The 21,030-nt window shown below is 42.3% G+C and overlaps 1 protein-coding gene across 1 annotated transcript in view; it reads right to left on the bottom strand.

Annotated features, from left to right (window-relative positions):
• Positions 1-40: 40 nt before the first annotated feature.
• The window catches only part of LOC135559093 (solute carrier family 26 member 6-like), a 29,040-nt gene continuing 8,050 nt past the window's right edge, over positions 41-21,030 (bottom strand). Inside the window, exons 3-17 of the mRNA XM_064993460.1 lie at positions 20,435-20,545; positions 19,974-20,314; positions 19,593-19,745; positions 19,068-19,150; positions 14,462-14,609; positions 13,948-14,061; positions 13,761-13,838; positions 13,585-13,680; positions 13,102-13,208; positions 12,482-12,551; positions 11,664-11,756; positions 5,505-5,612; positions 4,157-4,288; positions 734-940; positions 41-335 (exon numbers count right to left, since the gene is read on the bottom strand). Of these exons, the coding sequence (XP_064849532.1) occupies positions 189-335; positions 734-940; positions 4,157-4,288; positions 5,505-5,612; positions 11,664-11,756; positions 12,482-12,551; positions 13,102-13,208; positions 13,585-13,680; positions 13,761-13,838; positions 13,948-14,061; positions 14,462-14,609; positions 19,068-19,150; positions 19,593-19,745; positions 19,974-20,314; positions 20,435-20,545 (1,988 nt within the window). The 3' untranslated portion in view covers positions 41-188. The remainder of the gene's footprint in view (positions 336-733; positions 941-4,156; positions 4,289-5,504; positions 5,613-11,663; positions 11,757-12,481; positions 12,552-13,101; positions 13,209-13,584; positions 13,681-13,760; positions 13,839-13,947; positions 14,062-14,461; positions 14,610-19,067; positions 19,151-19,592; positions 19,746-19,973; positions 20,315-20,434; positions 20,546-21,030) is intronic.

Genomic DNA, 21,030 nt, shown 5'->3' with positions numbered 1-21,030 from the left:
GTCCATGGAAAGGGGTGAGAACCACATGCCTCCTAGGTTTTGTATTGAAGTCAATGTACCCAGAGGAGGACGGAAACTACGGTGCAATGCTACAGAGTGCTGTTGAATATACTGTAGACCATTGTAAAACAGTATGATTTAATACATTATTTGGTGACGTGGATATATTTAGTATAGTTTGTTAAAAATTATGTTTGACTATTTTCATTTAGCAGAATTTCACTGAAGAGGATGGTCCTCCCCTTCCTCCTCTGAGGAGCCTCCACTGACACATACTCACCTTGGCATCCAGTTAAATAAATGTCAATGTCAATCTCTCTGTAGTTCCGGAATATCTGCAAAAAAGAGAAAGTGAGCGACAGAGAAGATCAAATAACAAGTCCATGTTTCTCGCAGGGACTTTTTGTTACACCAGTTTGGATTTATCTTGTTTTTCTCTTCCATCCCTCTTAATTTCCACCTCTTTCTATCAGGGCCTCTTCCCGACATACAGTACATAAAAACATAATTTATGCCTGCCAACTCACAGAACACAAGACCTTTGTTTGTTTTAAGCACAAGGGACACAGGAGAGCGACTGGATACAAGGAAACTAATAACACATTTCTGAAAACATCTGGTAACATAACCTATTTCTCTCTCTCACACACTTTCCTTGTCTCCTCTCCATCTCTTCTGCGCTCAAACCCCACTCCTTCATCACCATCGTTCAAAACCACACACACACACATACGTTTTTCAGCGTCTTCACAGTGGCTGTGTCAGCAAAGTTGGTTGTGGATAGGTCCAGGATGATGGTGTGTGTGTCGTTGAAGGAGCTCCTCCCCATCTCTCCTACTCCTCCTGTACCGGACATCTGGGTTATGTGATCATCGCCATGAATGCCAGTCTCGGGGCCCCGGTCAAACCCAGTACCTTGCTGCTCAAAGGCCCAGTTCACCTTAGATTGACAGAGACAGAGTTTCAATATTTACTCTGCTCTGATAAAATACACATTTCAAAAGCCTTATGGGCTAGCCTAGGTGCACCTGGAGGTTTTACTGAAGCACTAAATTTAGCACAGTGGTAGATTTATGTAAACTGAAAAGATTTCTATATGGAGCCGCACTAGATTTGGCCCCTGGGGGGATGTGGCAGCAATTTCTTTGAAATAGCCGTATACGATAACACTATTTAACAATTCAGAAGGTCTATTTTGAGAAAAACACACAGATTTATCTAGCATGAAAATATTTAGATATGGAGCCCCCACAGATTTGGACAACGTAACATTGCAAAAATCTGAAACTTTCTGTCCAAAAATGAGGCAGAAAAATGTATCCATGCTTTTGTCACTACTAGGTTAGACAACTGCAATGCTCTACTTTCCTGCTACCCAGATAAAGCACAAAATAAACTTCAGTTACTGCTAATCACGGCTGCTAGAATCTTGACAAGAACCAAACATTTTGATCATATTACCCAAATGCTAGTGTCTCTACACTGGCTTCCTGTTAAGACTAGGGCTGATTTCAAGGTTTTACTGCTAACCTACAAAGCATTACAGGGGCTTGCTCCTACCTATCTTTCCAAATCGGATATACGTACACGTACACTATGGTCACAAGACGCAGGCCTCCTTACTGTCCCTAGAATTTCAAAGCAAACAGCTGGAGGCAGGGCTTTCTCCGATAGAGCTCCATTTTTATGCATTGGTCTGCCTATTCATGTGAGAGACACAGACACTGTTTCGATCTTTAAGTCTTTACTGGACTCATCTCTTCAGTAGGTCCTATGATTGAGTGTAGTCTGGCCCAGGAGTGTGAAGGTGAACGGAAAGGCACTGGAGCAACGGACCGTACTTGCTGTCTCTGACTGGCCAGTTCCCCTGTCTCTATTGGGATTCTCTGCCTTAAACCTTATTACAGGGGCTGTGTCACTGGCTTACTGGTGCTCTTCCATGCAATCCCTAGGAGGGGTGCGTCACTTGAGTGGGTTGAGTCACTGTGATCTTACCCTCCCTTGGGTTCGTTCTGTGGGGGAGATCTTCGTGGGCTATACTCGGTCTTGTCTCAGGATAGTAAGTTGGTGGTTGAAGATATCCTTCTAGTGATGAAGAGGCTGTGCTTTGGCAAAGTGTGTGGGGTTATATCCTGTCTGTTTGTATCGTCGGACGGGGCCACAGTGTCTCCCGACCCCTCCTGTCTCAGCTTCCAGTATTTATGCTGCAATAGTTTAGGGTCAGTCTGTTATATCTGGGGTATTTCCCCTGTGTTATCCAATGTCCTGTGTGAATTTAAGTTTGCACTCTAATTCTCTCTCTTTTTCTTTCTTTCTTTCTCTGAGGACCTGAGCCCTAGGACCATGCCTCAGGACTACTTGGCCTGATAACTCCTTGCTGTCCCCAGTCCACCGGGTTGTGCTGCTGCTCCAGTTTCAACTGTTCTGCCTGCGGCTATGGAACCCTGACCTGTTCACCGGACAAGCTACCTTGTCCCAGACCTGCTGTTTTCAACTCTAGAGACAGCAATAGTGGTAGTGATACTCTGAATGATTGGCTATGAAAATCCAACTGACATTTACTTCTGAGGTGCTGACCTGTTGCACTCTCTACAACCACTGTGAATATTATTATTTGACCATGCTGGTTATCTATGAACATTTGAACATCTAGGTTTCTTCCTAGGTTCCGGCCTTTCTAGGGAGTTTTTCCTCAGCACTGTGCTTCTACACCTGCATTGCTTGCTGTTTGGGGTTTTATGCTGGGTTTCTGTATAGCACTTTGTGACATCGGCTGATGTGAGAAGGGCTCTATAAATATATATTTGATTGGACCACGGGGGATGTGGCGGCCATCTTACAAAAAGGCCACTGTCAGTAATACAATGTTAGATAAACACACCAAATTTGGCACAGAGGAAGATGCATGTACCCTGAAAAGATTTAGATATAGTCCCATCATAGATTTGTCCCCTGGATCGTGACAGACATTTTACTAAGGTTGCAGACTGTACCACTACTTTACAAACTTTTCATCTACAAAAATCATTGCCGATACTTCTTGGCCTATACAATTGCCCTGGATCACCTGAAAATCCCAAAACTGTAACAGTAACACAGTATGTCACAGTGGGCCATATTATAAAGAAAAAGTGACAGGGAGCCACATTACCCTCGAGCAAACTCAGTCCATGTTTATGCGTGCGGACAAGCAGACCTATGCCCACCCGCCTCGACACATGTCCGCCAACCGCACACACCCCCATGCACACACATACCAGAATGGGTCCAAACATATGACACTTGTCAGGAATAGGAGAGTCCAAGACACTTGCCACCAGCCCAAGCCACCCGGGCCGACAAGCCCATTCATCGCCACAAGAGTGACCAGTAGAACAGCGAGACTGCACAGCCAGCCTGTCAATACTTTAACTCTCTCCAACACGATTTCCTTCCAACCATTTAAAAATAAAAAAATCCCAAGGGAAAGGTTCAGAAACAAATGTCAAAAATGAAACAAAAAACAAAAATATACATACATATACACACAGACACAGCACAGCCTCCATATAATTAATCTCATAATAATAATGTAGAGCTCTCTTTACTTGCACACAATATAGCTGTGTTGCCCCACCTACATGCCCCTAGGAATCTACCTATATGCCACCTTTTGTAAGTAAGCCCTTCAGTACTGTAACATCGTATTACCAACAGCGGCCATTTTGTAAGATGCCATGACATGTTTTTTCAGGGTTCATAAATCTAGCTCTGTTTTTTTTATATATGATGTCTCAACCTCTAAGTCTTTCCAGGGTACATCAATCTACCTCTGTGCCAAATGTGGTGTATCTCAAAAAAGGTCCTCAGAATTGTAACATTTTTATTACCGATAGTGGTCATTTTGTAAGATGGCCACCATGGACCCCAGGTGCCATTGTGTGGTGGCTCCAGATGTAAATATTTTCAGGCTACATAAATCTAACTCTCTGCCAGATTTGATGTGTTTATCTCAAAACAATCTGTTGCCATATGCTGCCATTTTGAAAAATGGCTGACACAGCCCCAGGGGCCAAACCTGGGGTGGCTACACATCTGAATGCTTTCAGGGTTCATACATCTACACAATTGTTTTGCTAAAATGCCTCACTATACTTTCGTATATCACACTACAAACCTGTCCGTTGATGGGTCGGTCAACTAGGGCAATGGGTGTTTGGTTCAATTTCAGCTCTGGGGAACCTTTCTCTTCATCCCACTTGTCATCTGGATGGACTGTATTGTTGGGTAGGCATCCATTCACACCATTCTGGGAAGGGAAGAGAAATAAGGTCACTAACAGTGCAATTTTTTCATGTTTGTTTGTTTGTCCGACATTACAGTAACAAAAGTTTGGGGTCACTTAGAAATGTCCTTGTTTTTGATTTAAAAAAAGCCAAAATTGTTTTACCATAAAAAGACCATCAAATTGATCAGAAATACAGTGTAGACATCAGAAATATGTTGTAAATGACTGTTGTAGCTGTAAATGGCTGATTTTTAATGGAATATCTACATAGGAGTACAGAGGCTAACACAATGGCCCGTTGTGTTATCTAATCCAAGTTTATCATTTTATAAGGCTAATTGATCATTAATTAAAAAAACTTTTGCAATTATGTCAGCACAGCTGAAAACTGTTATCCTGATTAAAGAAGCAATAAAACTGGCCTTTAGACTAGTTGAGTATCTGGAGCATCAGAATTTATGGGTTCGATTACAGGCTCAATATGGCTAGAAACAAAGACCTTTCTTCTGAAACTCGTCGGCCTATTCTTGTTCTGAGAAATGAAGGCTATGCCATGTGAGAAACAGTCTAGAAACTAAAGATCTTGTACAACGCTGTGTACTACTCCCTTCAAAGAACAGCGCAAACTGTCTCTAAGCAGAATAGAAAGAGGAGTGAGAAGCCCCGGTGCACAACTGGGCAAGAGGACGAGTACATTAGAGTGTCTAGTTTGAGAAACACTCCTCACAAGTCGTCAATTGGCAGCTTCATTAAATCGTACCCGCAAAACACCCATCTCAACGTCAACAGTGAAGAGGAGACTCCGGGATGCTGGCCTTCTAGGCAGAGTTCCTCTCTCCAGTGCCTGTGTTCTTTTGCCCATCTCAATCTTTTATTTTTATTGGCTTGTCTGAGATATGGATTTTTCTTTGCAACTCTGCCTAGAAGGCCAGCAGTCCCGGAGTCAACTCTTCACTGGTGTTTTGTGGGTACTATTTAATGAATCTGCTGGTTGACGACTTGTGAGGCGTCTGTTTCTCAAACTAGATACTCTAATGTACTTGTGCTTTTCTTTCAAAAACAAGGACATTTCTAAGTCAAATCAAATGTATTTATATATCCCTTCTTACATCAGCTGTTATATCAAAGTGCAGTACAGAAACCCAGCCTAAAACCCCCAAACAGCAAGCAATGCATGTGTAGAAGCAAGTGATCCCAAACTTTGAACGGTGGTGTATGTGTGTTGGACGTATTATACCTTTTTTGCCTCCTTTTTGGCTTTGTTTTTTTCTTTCTTGTCTTTCTTCTTTTCTTCAGTGTCTCTTTTCTTCTTTTTCATCAGCAGCATTCCAATGTCAATTCCACTCTGTGTAAGAAATGGAGTGCTTGAGACAAGGAGAGAGAAAGCAGTCTCTTTTATATTATGACATTTCAGCTCGATCTACTGTCTCTGTTATATTATGACAGACCAGCTAGAGCTACTGTCTTTATTATATTACAACAGACCAGCTGTATCTACTGTCTACATTTCACTTTGGCCATTGTTGTGGGCCTGCCCTCCCCTCAACAGCCTCAAATACACTATTTCATTTCACAAATAATATTTTACATTTACATTTACATTTAAGTCATTTAGCAGACGCTCTTAATGTCAAATAACGGCATTAGCATGAGAAGAACTTACCAGTCCAAAACAATGTCCTCTCCATTAAAAAAATATTCCTCCATTTGGGAATCGCTAAATGAATCGTCCTCCAACAATCTCTGTCTCACTTTCCCGATCAATTTCTTCTAAAATTGTGTATATATCCAGACTTAGATTTAGCTTTCCCTGACTTAGTCGCCATACTGATTGATATATAAACAGCTGAAGATGCGCTTTACCAAAACAAAGCTGTGCATAACATGCGTTGCTCCTTCCGGTATGAAACTACAATGGTGAATGTCCCTCTTTATGCCGGAGTTTACGACATGGGTTGGTCTTCCAACACATAAACATTACATATTGCCGTTTACCTCAGCTCATTGGCTACCTACCCAGCTAGATATCAAGACGATCAGTGGTCATTGGGTTAAAATACAGTCAATCAACGAAACAGCGGTCATATCATTGGTGTCTTCAAATCGGTTTCTTTCAGTCAGTACGTCCCGCGAAATGACCCATCATGTTTGGTTGTGTAACAAACAAACCAGTTGATTGCAATGAAACCAAACATGACTGGAAAAGTCACGTTTAGTTTGTGAATTTGCATCGAATGTGTCGTCGAAAATGGAATGAAACGGAATTCACGACACAAGTGGTTCACAAAATGTTTCATGTTAGGCAAAAAAATAGATTTTATCAAACAAAAGACCATTCATTGGGATTGCAAGCAGAGGAAGATCGTCAAAGGTAAACTATTTATTTTATTGCAGTTTGTGATTTTGTTACGCCTGTGATGGTTGAAATAGTTGTTTTTATGGGGCTCTATCCTCAGATAATCGCATCGTATTCTTTCACAGTAAATCCTTTTTTAAATCTGACAACGTAGTTGGATTAGCAAGATTCTAAGCTTTCGAAACATTGAGACAATTGTACACTGCTGAAATAAAGGGAACACTAAAATAACACATCCTAGATCTGAATGAATTAAATATTACTTTTAAATAGATTTTTATTTTCATAGTTGAATGTGCTGACAACAAAATCACACAAAAATGATCAATGGAAATCAAATGTATCAACCCATGGAGGTCTGGATTTGGAGTCACACTCAAAATTAAAGTGGAAAACCACACTACAGGCTGATCCAACTTTGATGTAATGTCCTAAAAACAAGTCCAAAAAAGGCTCAGTAGTGTGTGTGGCCTCCACGTGCCTGTATGACCTCCCTACAACGCCTGGGCATGCTCCTGAAGAGGTGGCGGATGGTCTCCTGAGGGATCTCCTCCCAGACCTGGACTAAAGCATCTGCCAACTCCTGGACAGTCTGTGGTGCAATGTGGCGTTGGTGGATGGGAGCGAGACATGATGTCCCAGATGAGCTAAATTTGATTCAGCTCTGGGGAACGGGCGGGCCAGTCCATAGCATCAATGCCTTCCTCTTGCAGGAACTGCTGACACACTCCAGCCACATGAGGTCTAACATTGTCTTGCATTAGGAGGAACCCAGGGCTAACCTCACCAGCATATGGTCTCACAAGGAGTATGAGGATCTCATCTCGGTACCTAATGCCAGTCAGGCTACCTCTGGCGAGCACATGGAGGGCTGTGCGCCCCCCCCCAAAGAAATGCCACCCCACACATTGACTGACCCACCGCCAAACCGGTCATGCTGGAGGATGTTGCAGGCAGCAGAACGTTCTCCATGGCGTCTCCAGACTCTGTCACGTCTGTGACGTGCTCAGTGTGAACCTGCTTTCATATGAGAAGAGCACAGGGCGCCAGTGGCGAATTTGCCAATCTTGGTGTTCTCTGGCAAATGCCAAACGTCCTGCACGGTGTTGGGCTGTAAGCACAACCCCCACCTGTGGACGCCGGGCCTTCATACCACTCTCATGGAGTCTGTTTCTGACCGTTTGAGCAGACACATGCACATTTGTGGCCTGCTGGAGGTAATTTTGCAGGGCTCTGGCAGTGGTCCTCCTTGCACAAAGGCGGAGTAGCGGTCCTGCTGCTGGGTTGTTGCCCTCCTACGGCCTCCTCCACGTCTCCTGATGTACTGGCCTGTCTCCTGGTAGCGCCTCCATGCTCTGGACACTACGCTGACAGACACAGCAAACCTTCTTGCCACAGCTCGTATTGATGTGCCATGGTAGATGAGCTGCACTACCTGAGCCACTTGTGTGGGTTGTAGACTCCGTCTCATGCTACCACTAGAGTGAAAGCCCCGCCAGCATTCAAAAGTGACCAACACATCAGCCAGGAAGCATAGGAACTGAGAAGTGGTATGTGGTCACCACCTGCAAAACCACTCCTTTATTGGGGGTGTCTTGCTAAGTGCCTATAATGTCAACCTGCTGTCTATTCCATTTGCACAACAGCATGTGAAATTTATTGTCAGTCAGTGTTGCTTCCTAAGTGGACAGTTTGATTTCACAGAAGTGTGATTGACTTGGAGTTACATTGTGTTGTTTAAACAGCTTGGAAAATTCCAGAAAATTATGTCATGTCTTTAGAAGCTTCTGATAGGCTAATTGACATCATTTGAGTCAATTGGAGGTGTACCTGTGGATGCATTTCAAGTCCTACCTTCAATATCAGTTCCTCTTTGATTGACGTCATGGGGAAATCAAAAGAAATCAGCCAAAACTTCAGAAAATTGTTGACTTCCACAAGTCTGGTTCATCCTTGGGAGAAATTTCCAAAAGCCTGAAGGTACCACATTCATCTGTACCAACAATAGTACACAAGTATAAACACCATGGGACCATGCAGCCATCATACCGCTCAGGAAGGAGACGCATTCTGTCTCCTAGAGATTATCATACTGTTGTGCGAAAAGTGCAAATCAATCCCAGAACAACAGCAAAGGACCTTGTGAAGATGCTGGAGGAAACAGGTACAAAAATATCAATATCCACAGTAAAATGAGACCTATATCGACATAACCTGAAAGGTTGCTCAGCAAGGAAGAAGCTACTGCTTCAAAACCGCCATAAAAAAGCCAGACACCGGTTTGCAACTGCACAAGGGGACAAAAATATTTATTGGAGAAATGTCCTCTGGTCTGATGAAACAAAAATAGAACTGTTTGGCGGAGAAAGGTTTGTTCTGTTAGGTGACCTAAACTAGGATATGCTTAACACCCCGGCAGTCCTGCAATCTAAGATAGATGCCCTCAATGTCACACAAATTATCAAGGAACCCACCAGGTACAACCCCAATACCATACAGATGGGCACCCTCATAGATATTATCCTGACCAACTTGCCCTCCAAATACACCTCTGCCTTCTTCAACCACGATCTCAGCAATCCCTGCCTCATTGCCTGCATCTGCTATGGGTCCGCGGTCAAACGACCACCCCTCATCATTGTCAAACTCTCCCTAAAACACTTCTCCGAGCAGGCCTTTCAATTCAACCTGGCCCGGGGATCCAGGAAGGATATTGACCTCATCCCGTCAGTCGAGGATGCCTGGTCATTCTTAAAAAGTAATTTCCTCACTATCTTAAATAAGCATGCACCTTTCAAAAAATGTAGAACTAAGAACAGATATAGCCCTTGGTTCACTCCAGACCTGACTGCCCTCGACCAGCACAAAAACATACTGTGGCGGACTGCAATAGCATTGAATAGTCCCTGCGATATGCAACTGTTCAGGGAAGTCGGGAACCAATACACGCAGTCAGTCAGGAAAGCATAGGCTAGCTTTTTCAAACAGAAATTGGCATCCTGTAGCTCTAACTCCAAAAGGTTCTGGGACACTGTAAAGTACATGGAGAACAAGAGCATGTCCTCCCAGCTGCTCACTGCACTGAGGCTAAGTAACACTGTCAACAACGATAAATCCACGATAATCAAGAATTAGAATATGCATTTCTCTACGGCTGGCATTGCTTTCCTCCTCGCTACCCCAACATCGGCCAACAGCTCTGCACCCTCCCGGGCTTCTTGCCCAAGCCTACACAGCTTCTCCTTCACCCAAATCCAGATAGCAGATGTTCTGAAAGATCTGTAAAACCTGGACCAGTACAAATCAGCTGGGCTAGTCAATCTGGACCTTCTCTTTCTAAAATTATCTGCCACCATTGTTGCAACCCCTATTACCAGTCTGTTCAACGTCTCTTTCATATTGTCAGAGATCCCTAAAGATAGGAAAGCTGCTGCGGTCATCCCCCATCTTCAAAGTGGGTGACACTCTAGAACCAAACTTTTCTCTGTTGACATCAACGATGTCGCTCTTGCTGCGGGTGATTCTCTGATCCACCTCTACACAGACGACACAATTCTGTATACATCTGGCCCTTCTCTGGACACTGTGTTGACAAACCTCCAAACAAGCTTCAATGCAATACAACACTCCTTCCGTGATCTCCAACTGCTCTTAAATGCTAGTAAAACTAAATGCATGCTTTTCAACCGTTCGCTGCCCGCACCCGCCCGGCCGACTAGGATCACTACTCTGGACAGTTCTGACTTAGAACATGTGGACAAGGTGTCTGGTTAGACTGTAAACTCTCCTTCCAGACTCATATTAAACATCTCCAATGTTGTTGTTTGTGTCGCATTGCTTTGCTTTATCTTGGCCAGGTCGCAGTTGTAAATGAGAACTTGTTCTCAATTAGCCTACCTGGTTAATTAAATAAAGGTGAAATAAAAAAAAATATAAACTCAATCCCATAGAAAATTTGTAAGCAGAACTGAAAAAGTGTGTGCTGGCAAGGAGGCCTAAAAACCTGACTCAGTTGCTTTGAGGTCGGAGGCTGAGCAGTTGCCATACCAGGCATTGATGCAACCAGTCAAAATGCTCTTGATAGTGCAGCTGTAAATCTTTTTGAGGATCCATGCCAAATCTTTTCAGTCTCCTGAGGGGAAATAGGTTTTGTCGTGCCCGCTTCACAGCTGTCATGGTGTGCTTGAACCATGTTAGTTTTGTTGTTGATGTGGATAACTTGATGTTTTCAACCTGCTCCACTGCAGCCCCGTCGATGAAAATGGGGGTGTGCTAGGTCCTCTTTTTCCTGTAGTCCACAATCATCTCCTTTGTCTTAAATTGCATTCAACTCATTTAGCAGCCATTCATATCCAGAGTGACTTACAGGATCAATTAGGGTTCCATACCTTGCTCATGAGCACATTGTCAGATTTTTTTTACCAAGTTTGATCGGGGATTCAAACCAGCAATCATTTGATTACTCATCTAACGCTCTAAAGCACTAGGCTACTTGCTTATAGTCTGTATGTAAAAGCAAGACTCTTGATGATTCATATCGATGTGCTGTTACCGTCTCTTATGACTGAAAATAACTTCTGGACATCAGAACAGGGATTACTCAACCCGAACTGGAATAATGATTTTTCCTTTAACGAGTCTGATGTGAAAGATATACTTCTCTCCAGGGCACAGGCCCAGATCCAGTCATTTGCGTAAAGAAAAATGTTCCAAAACTGAGATGTGGTTCTTCAGTGGTAGAGTTCTATTGTGGATTGATACTGCAATTTATTAGATAGCACAGGCTACAAGTAATAACAACTGTAAAAAAGGTGTGACCAATATTGCCCTTGAAGTCAAGCAAGTTTCCAATTGGCCAATTGTACTAATCATGTGTGTATTTAAAGCAACTGCCCAGTGTTTACAGATTACAATAAGATATGACCTATAATTAATTACAATATGATTGAAATCATTTTCCTTTAGAATTGTTTTTTAAAAAGCAGATTTTCTGTGTTGGAATGGTGTGGGCGTATACTGGTCATAAAATAATCACACTACCTTCTCCTGCAGTGCGTCCAGGTATAGCTGAGCGTTGGTATAGTACATTGTGGTGGAGGAACGGAAGATGGTAATACCTGGTATCTCTTTAGCCTGTGGGACAAACCAACACACAAACAGGGGACTTCAATAGATGGTAATCTAAAAACTGTTTTAAAACCCACTGTTGAATAACCCACTCACACCCCCCTAATTACATATTACAGTTTTGTTTTATTGCTTTGGTCTTATTTTCAAAAGTATGTGATGAGTTTCCAAAACTCTTAGTACAAAGCTCCAAACTGGCAACACTTGTAACATGGACAGTCATGCATTCAAAACCTTTCATTGTGCATTAATTTTGTTTGTTCACCACAGAACCACTGAAATCGTTGCATGACTCATCCATGAGGTGGTTGGCAATCATAAATCTTCCACCTGTATTGTAATGATGTATTGTATTTTACATTCATGTAGTAGTCCTGTACATGGCTCAGTTTGTAAGAGCCTGGCACATACCAAAAATGTTCTGACTTTGGATGAAAGTGTCTGCTAAATAAATGGCATATATTACAGTACTGTATTGGCCAATGCAATTTTAGTAAAGCAGTGTGAACTCTGCATTGCATTGTAAAAGGCAAATACTTTATATGAACATGTGTTGCAATGAGAAACATGTATTTCTAGATGAAACACTGATTAAAAAATGTACTTAGAATTTTGAAACAACTACCTTTTTGATGATCTGTTTTGAGTTTTGGACTAAAAGTTGTGAAAATGTACCACATGAAAATTGCACTAAAGCGATACCAAAAAAACTGTAAACTCCTCCGTCTCACCTCCTCATATGTGTCTGTATCCAAGTAGAGCTCAGTCCCAGGAACATGCCCCAGGATAGAGTACCTCGGCCTGGGGAGAGAGCACGCACGCGAGAGAGAGAGAGAGAACAGATGTAATCTACTTTAAGAAGAAGAGAAACACAATACATTCACTTTAGAACAATGGTATTCAAAGTCGCGACCAGTGGGATTGCCCCAAAAATTATAATAATACGTGTACAGATTTTTGTATGGGACAATATACAAACATTTTTGAGAAAGATATTTACTGGTTTCTTTTCATTTCGGTAAGAAATTGAAACGTAATGAAGGTTATTTGTTGATGCAAAAATGTAAATGTACCGATTTTAAGGTTGTATCATCTTATTTGGGGTGGGGTTGTGAGAAATTATTGTGAAAAAAATGGGGCCCCCTCTGAAAAAGTTTGAATACCACTTTTTTAGAAGGATTTATCTATGTTACTCTCTCTCACAAGAAAACAAGCAAACACAAACATGTGTGCTCATGCAAACACACTTTTTAAAATTGTATAATCTGCCTTAATTTTGCTGGACCCCAGAATGAGTAGCTGCTGCCTTGGAGATCCATAATAAATACAAATAAAATACACTCAGACTCACAGTTGTGTTCTGAAGATGACAGTGAGCATAGAGAAGCCGATGGATGCACCTAGGCCGATGTCCAGGTTCAGTAAGATAGTACACACCAGAGTTACCAACCACACCAGCTAGGGGACAGCAGAGACACAGGTAGTCAGTATGGGGAACACCCAGGAATCAGGGTTTCCCAAACCCCATTTGAGTCATATACGTTAATCTCAAGTTCGGATGCATGTTTTAGGATATAACTATAATGTGTATGAATGTGTAACTCGCCCCTCGGACTCCCGAGTGGCGCGGTGGTCTAAGGCACGGCATTTCAGTGCAAAAGGCGTCACTAGAGTCCCTGATAGGAATCCAGGCTGAATCACATCTGGCTGGGATTGGGAGTCCATAGGGCGACACACGTCACCAGGGTAAACCGTCATTGTAAATAAGATTTTGATGTTAACTGACTTGTCTAGTTAAATATAGGTCAAATAAAAAAATTAAAAAAGCTCTCACCAGGTCGACCTTATTGCTCTTCCAGAGTGCAGGAATGTCTTTAAACTGCATAAAAAGGCCTTTCAGGTTCACAAGCACAATACAGGCCAGGACAGCCTAGGGGACACACAAACACTCAGCAGATCAATGGTGTTGTCTGTGTTTGGATGGTGTGGAGGTGATGGAGACATAAATACCTTGGGTAGCTCCTCAAATAGTGACCCCAGTTGCAGAATGAAGATCAGCACAAGTACTGAAGAAATCAGCCCCACAACCTGACAAAATGTACAAACACACACATTAGTTAGTGTGCACGTGTGCGTAAATATTAGCAAGTGGAGATACGTGTATGTGCATGCAAGAGTGTAGGTCTTTGTGTGTTACCTGTGTCTTGCCCCCAGTGCTATCCTGGAGGAGGGTACGCGACGGAGAAGCAGCCATAGCGTGGCATTGAAAGAATCCTCCCACTATGTTACAGAGACCAATAGCAACCATCTCCTAGAAAGAGAGAAAGAAGACCAAGAGAGTGAGAGAGAAAAGGAGAAAGAGTGGGGGGAGATTAGAAGAATGGAGAGGCTCAATTAAATTGGGGTTTATTTACTTGTGGCCACCCCCAGTAAATAACTTCTTGTGCTTATTCGATAGTGTCAGCCATTAAACATTCAGGATCAAAGAGCTGTAAGCTGGTACACACACTGTGTGTTCCCTTCCTGTCTCACTCCTTCAGAGCAAAGCAACCCCAAGCACATTCCTCTGTTGGTCTGCCTGTGTGTGTGTGTGTGTGTGTGTGTGTGTGTGTGTGTGTGTGTGTGTGTGTGTGTGTGTGTGTGTGTGTGTGTGTGTGTGTGTGTGTGTGTGTGTGTGTGTGTGTGTGTGTGTTTGCACGTCCATGTCCCACCTGGTTGCTGTCCACATTGTAGCCGTGTTTTTGGCCAAAGATTTTTCCCAAGGAGATGTTAAGGGCATATCCCACTATGCCTACTACGAATGCATCACCAGCTACCGAACCCCACATACTAATATCAGGTGACCTGGGAGCCTGTAGTCTAAGGATAAAGAGGAAAGGGAGATGGGGAGACAACAGTAGTGGAGAGAAAGGGAGAGGAAGAGAGGGAGAGATTAAAGTGGACAGGGGGAGGATGGGATAGAGGAGAATTATGTGGTTCAAAGACACTGTCAATATGTATCTCATTGATTACTGCCTCATCCAGACCCCTCCTCCTTCCCCAACACATCCTCTTGACTCTTGCTGCTGGTAACAAGTGTTGAAACATGTACACAAACAAATAATGACATTTGTGTTTAATTGTGTATCAATGCACAGGCTAAGTTAGGATTGCTCAAAGTAACGAACATGATAAAGAACCTGTAGGCTACCAAAGGCAAAGCCATGTCATGAAGAAAATGATTTGATACTTGAAATAATGAAATGATCAATTTACACCAGTGACAATGATCAAGCCTATGAATACTATCTCCTCCATTCAGATAAGCTGCCTACAACAGCTTATGTTGAGCAGTAGCAGTAGCCACTTCTTACTGTAACTTTTGTCTTTGGCAGTCCTGCAATCTGAAGACCATGCCGAATCAGCTTTAACACATGTCCAAAACTGCCTTAGCAAATCTTGATGAAACAGGTTGACATTTACTGGCTGTTGATAATTGTTTCACTGTCAACACACTTCTCTCTGCTCACTGTATCTGTGTTTCCTTATTTGACTTTGACATTTTTATCTATTCGCCTTATGTAGCCCGGCCCACTCGACCCAGTTCCATTCAAACGCGATTGTGTTTGTGTTTCCAATCACAACTTCTGTCAACGCTAGCGAATTACCTCAGAGTGGTAGCCAGCTAATAATTAAAAAACATGCATCGTTAACACATCTTAAACTCTTGAAACTAGGGGGCACTATTTTTATTTTTGGAAAAATAATGTTCCCAAAGTAAACCTCCTATTTCTCAGGACCAGATGCTAGAACATGCATATCATTGACAGCTTAGGATAGAAAACATTCTAAAGTTTCCAAAACTGTAAAAATATTGTCTGTGAGTATAACAGAACTGATATTGCAGGAGAAATCCTGAGAAAAATCCAATCAGGAAGTGACTCTTATTTTGAAACCCCTGTCTTTCTATGCATCCCTTTTCCCATTGAAAGGGATATCAACCAGATTCCTTTTTCTGTGGCTTCCCTAAGGTGTCTACAGCTTTTAGACGTAGTTTCAGGCCTTTATTTTGAAGATTGAGCGTAAACGACTTACATTGCGTCAGTGGCCAGCGGAGGGCTCTCAGAAATAGTCATTTTTCCTCTCGCTCCTACTGAAAAGCCAACTGTCCCGGTTGATATATTATCTAATAGATATTTGAAAAACATCTTGAGGATTGATTATAAAAAACTTTGCCATGTTTCTGTCGATATTATGGATATAATTAGAATTTTTTTTTCGGCGTTGTCGTATTTTCGGTGGATTTCTGAACACAAAGTGACAAGCAAACGGAGGAATTTTGGGTATAAAAATAATCTTTATGGAACAAAAGGAACATTTGCTGTCTAACTGGGAGTCTCGTCAGTGAAAACATTCGAAGCTCATCACGGGTAAACGGTTAATTTGATTGCTTTTCTGATTTTCGTGACCAAGCTTCCTGCTGCTAGCTAATCGATAAACTTACACAAACGCTTGTCTTGCTTTTGCTGTAAAGCATCATTTCAAAATCTGAGATGACAGGGTGATTAACAAAAGGCTAAGCTGTGTTTCACTATACTATACTATATACTATTTTTGACCGTTGCTCTATGCTAATTAGTGTAGTTGATGACAATTCTCACAGATCCGGCATGGGTAGTTCCAAGACAAACAAGTAAAAAAAACAAAAAACATGGCTCACATTTGGGAACACACACAAATGGCTCTTCGGAGGTCGGAGGGTATCACCGTATCCCATCCGTCATTGAGTGATAATTGGGTGGATGACGTATGGGGACATTTTTCATTATGCTCTCCCTGGGAGTGGATGGTTCCACCATGAAACATTACAAGAGTACAGAGGCTTATCACTACCTCCACAGGCTGAGTTGTTCTTCACCAGGAGGAGGGAAAAGGATTGGTATTGGTATTTGCAGAAGGCCGATGTTCAGCCCAGCCAATCAAGTAGCTCTTGCAACTCTGCTTGGGTACTTGTATCCAACAACAGATCAGTAGAGATGTCTGAATTGAAAATATCATGATTTATGGGTAATGTTAACATGTATATGTGGATCAACAGAACTGCTGTATTAATGTGGGGAATCTGTAAGTATCCTGTCAAATCTCATGTTGCTGAAGCAAGCTAGGTTTATGGAGGTGAGGTTTATCCAGGTGAGTAGGGTATAACATTAATTTAGACATGTCAGCATCACATGTATTTCTTTAGTGTTATTGTTTTCTGGGTGAATAAGGTTTGTAACATATCCTTGTGGTTGGGGGTAATGCCTAATGTATGGTAAGTATAAGTGGTCATCTCATTGGGAACAATCGCAAGGTAAGTTTATGATTGAACTTACATGTGGTTGGATTAAGTTGATCACATAGTCCTCAGTCACACGATTGTTAATAATGGGATTTTCTCTGAATGTCTTTTGTTGTACCAAACATTCTATCACAGGTGCAGAATGTAGTGTCCAATGGGCTAACTGGCATAGCCTGGACTGATGAGAAGTGACAGAGTGCTGAACTCCAAGGAACTGTTGAAGTCAAGGGGAATGGCTGTGATTCTCTGGATGATGTCTTCAATGGGACAGCCTGTGATGTGAAGGTGGTGGAGGGCACACCCCAACTGCAACCACACGGGCCACCTGGCTACTATATGCAGGTGCAAATTGGTATGTTTTGCATAGGACTGAGAGAAAGTAAGGTGTTCATCTGGACTCACAGCAAGTTGTCATCCCTGTCCCCTATGATACACAGAGGCTTTCCTGAGGTTGAAGGCATTCTACTTTACACACATGCTGCTATTTATTGTTGAGGAGCATCAGGCAGGCAGATTGTCAGTGACAAATATATGCAGCTCTGTATAAGTATGTAGTCAGATGTCTCTACTGTTTGCAGTTACTATTAACACATAGTTTTTCAATTAAAAGGCCAGGCTTAATGCATCAACAGTCACAGTATTGTGGAAATAGTTTTTATGGCTTTATTTTTTTGTAAAATCAATATGTATGTATGTAAAACAAATAATTAAGTTGAGTTGTAATAGAATTAATTGAAGTGTATTTTACATAACTTTCATTCATATTCAGATATCGACCCTGTGAATGCCATTTGACTGGTCCGTTCATTCAGAATCTTCATGAATGATATCACAATGCAGGTTACACAGGGCAGCAAAGTATTTTGTCGACATTAGATGAGAGGTTGATTGACACTGTCTGTGAGATTAATCTAAAACGTTTTAGCCTTTGAATTACGTGTTCCACATGAACCCTTACGTTACCTATCCATCTTGTACATGTGGTGTCCTCTTCTGACAGTTGTGTGCCTCTTTTTGTGAAGGCTGGAATTGTTCATTTGACCTTACTCTCATGTAGCAGATCACAGATTGTGAAGCCCTGGTCAGCCATGACCTCATCCCCCAGACAGAGTTACTCCAGGAACCCAGAATCTGATGTTATATATTTGTTGCTACATCTACCTCCATATGCTGAGGAGATGAACTTCAATTGCCACCAGGTACTTGATATTGTTCTAGGCGTAGTAATGGCTGAATGACTCTCCCCTTGAATCCAGATTCTTTCACTTCTGTAAAGCAGTTTCTGAACAGTCAATAATGCAGGATGTTCCTGGGTAGTGATTGTTAAAACATTGTGCATTGCAGCATGAATGGTTACCCTTGGCAGCCATGGAATGTACTCTTTTCCTTTTCCATCATGTCAATCCAATAACTAATCACTCGACTGACAATACTCTGGGAAACACCAAACCTTTCTGCTAGCTGCTGTTGCAGCAAGTTGAGCTTCAGCTTCATCAGTGTTATCAGGAGTTGGTCTGTCAAGTCCATCGCTTTGGTCCAGAGCCGGTGGATACAGGTCATTTGGGGCTCCTTAGGTACATTCAGATCGACGTTGAGGTTGGTGTTCAAAACATTGCTGTTGTAAAAACTGCCTTCTCTTCATCCAATTGTTGAGACAGCCTCGTACTGAACATATAATGCTTGTCATGTTGACCAATTGTAGGATTTTGTACGGTTCTGTCAGTGTAAAACTATCAAGCTCTCAACTAAAAGTACCACTTTTGCATGCACCAGCATCGGAAACAGAAACACAATTGCAACTAACTCGCCATGATCACTGTGACATTCCAGAACAAGGCGAATAGGATGACTCTTTCCCAATGAACTACACCATATCACCTACCCCTTTCTTCCCTCTTCCTCTCCTCTTCTCCTGTGGACTCAACTGACCTTAGACCTCCCCTACCCACCCACAAACAATAACGCAAAAACACACACACACACTCACAAACACTCACCCTTTGGGGATCTGTCCGATGACGGCCACTTTGTATAGGCTGTACAGTTTGCAGTAGTAAGAGATAAGTGTTGCTACTATGATCTGTAACATACACATAGACACACATAAGTTTTGCTGTGTTCGGAAGCTTTGCTGTGTTCGGAATCCATGCACAAATACAGGCCGATTATTTAACACAACTAATCATTTTACCATATTTTATTGGATCAATGTGACTAACTGGGCACATGCACACAGTGCGATACATACACTCCTCCAGAACATTAAACCGGAACATTAAACCCCGAACATTAAACCGGAATATTATACTGGAACATTAAACCGGAACATTAAACCGGAATCAGCCATGGTGACAGGTTGTCCACTATTGGTTTTCACTAGACGTGTCGTTCAAGAGACCAAAAGAGAGAGACAGGAATGAGGAGCAAAAGAGAGAGGTGAGAGACAGAGAGGTGTTTCCCTAGCACTACACAGCTAATTTAAAAATAACCGAGTTTGGTTAACCCTGGTGTAGAGGACTTGCCGTTATGAGCTCTATTGGAACGGGCACAGGCATTTTCTTCTCATAGTAAATGTTGAGTTCTTTGACCCCTATGAGGACCGCCAAGGCCACTAGAGTTACCACCACGGCCGCAATGTTAGTCTCTGGCAGATGTCTACAGATATCTATTAGGAGCTAGAGAGAGAGAGAGAGAGAGAGAGAGAGAGAGAGAGAGAGAGAGAGAGAGAGAGAGAGAGACAGAGTGAAAGTGAGACAGAGAGAGAGAGAGAGAGAGAGAGAGAGAGAGAGAGAGAGAGAGTGAGTGAGTGAGTTTCTGCATACATGCAGCAGTTGGAAAACATTTACAACTTTTGTATGTGTGAATCATCTGTTTCTGTGTGTGGATGTGTTGTGTGCACTCACATAGACCTGAGACAGCGGTCCGGAGAAGCGTCCAACGCGGATCCCAAAGAGGCTTGGGAGTTGGGAAAGTACCACATGTATACCTGCTCCTGTCATGTAAGCACGTACCATGGGATCCGACAGGAACGTCACCGCAAAACCAAACCGAATCATGCCCAGCAGAAACAGAAAGATCCCACTCAGTAAGGTGGTGCTGGCTGCTATCTGTACTCTGGCGGCATCGCGGGCTAATACATCTATAACTTCAGTCCCATTGGTTCCATTTAGAATCATGAAGTTACTGTTTGGGGCCAGCCTCTCTGTCGTGGTGCCTATCATGATGCTGGTCACAGCAAATGCGCCTGAGAAAACACACACAAGATCATGGTAGGGAAATCATTAGCATATTCCTTTGACCAAATTCTATTAAAACATTCAAATTCTCTCTCTTTCTCCTTCCCCCCTTCCACACTCTGTCTTGCCTACGGAGATGTGTCTGGAGGTGCCAAAGATGCAGTACATGAGTACAGGGTAGAAGGAAGTGTAGAGGCCATACACTGGGGGCACAGAGGCCAGCAGAGCATAGGCCAAACCTGGGGAAACATTACAGAAATGTCAGTCTTCACAAAATAGATAGTTATCATATAGTATTCTCAGCTCAAAGAGATGCAACACTAACTTGAGATCAACTTGTGTAAATCAGGCGTTCACATACCTCAAGCATTGGTATCAATGAAAGATTTACTGGTGGTTACATGCAGTGGCTTAACGTGACTAAGTACTCAGTGGTGTAAAGTACTATTTAAGTAATTTATATGGTTAGGCCTATCTGTGCTTTAATATTTCTATTTGCACAACTTTTACTTTTACTCAACTACATTCCTAAAGAAAATAATGTATTTTTTAAACAAGTACTGGTTACATTTTGAATGCTTAGCAGGACATTAAAACTGTCCAATATATTCACTTATCAAGAGAACATCCCTGGTCATCCCTACTGCCTCAGATCTGGCAAACTCACTCAACACAAATTCATTTGTAAATTATGTCAGATTGTTGGAGTTTGTTTTATGCTGCT

This window comes from Oncorhynchus masou, chromosome 17, assembly GCF_036934945.1.
Source record: "Oncorhynchus masou masou isolate Uvic2021 chromosome 17, UVic_Omas_1.1, whole genome shotgun sequence".
NCBI classification, from domain to species: Eukaryota; Metazoa; Chordata; class Actinopteri; order Salmoniformes; family Salmonidae; genus Oncorhynchus; species Oncorhynchus masou.
The sequence above is the reverse complement of the archived record's forward strand: the minus strand, read 5'-3'. Positions and strand labels throughout refer to the sequence as shown.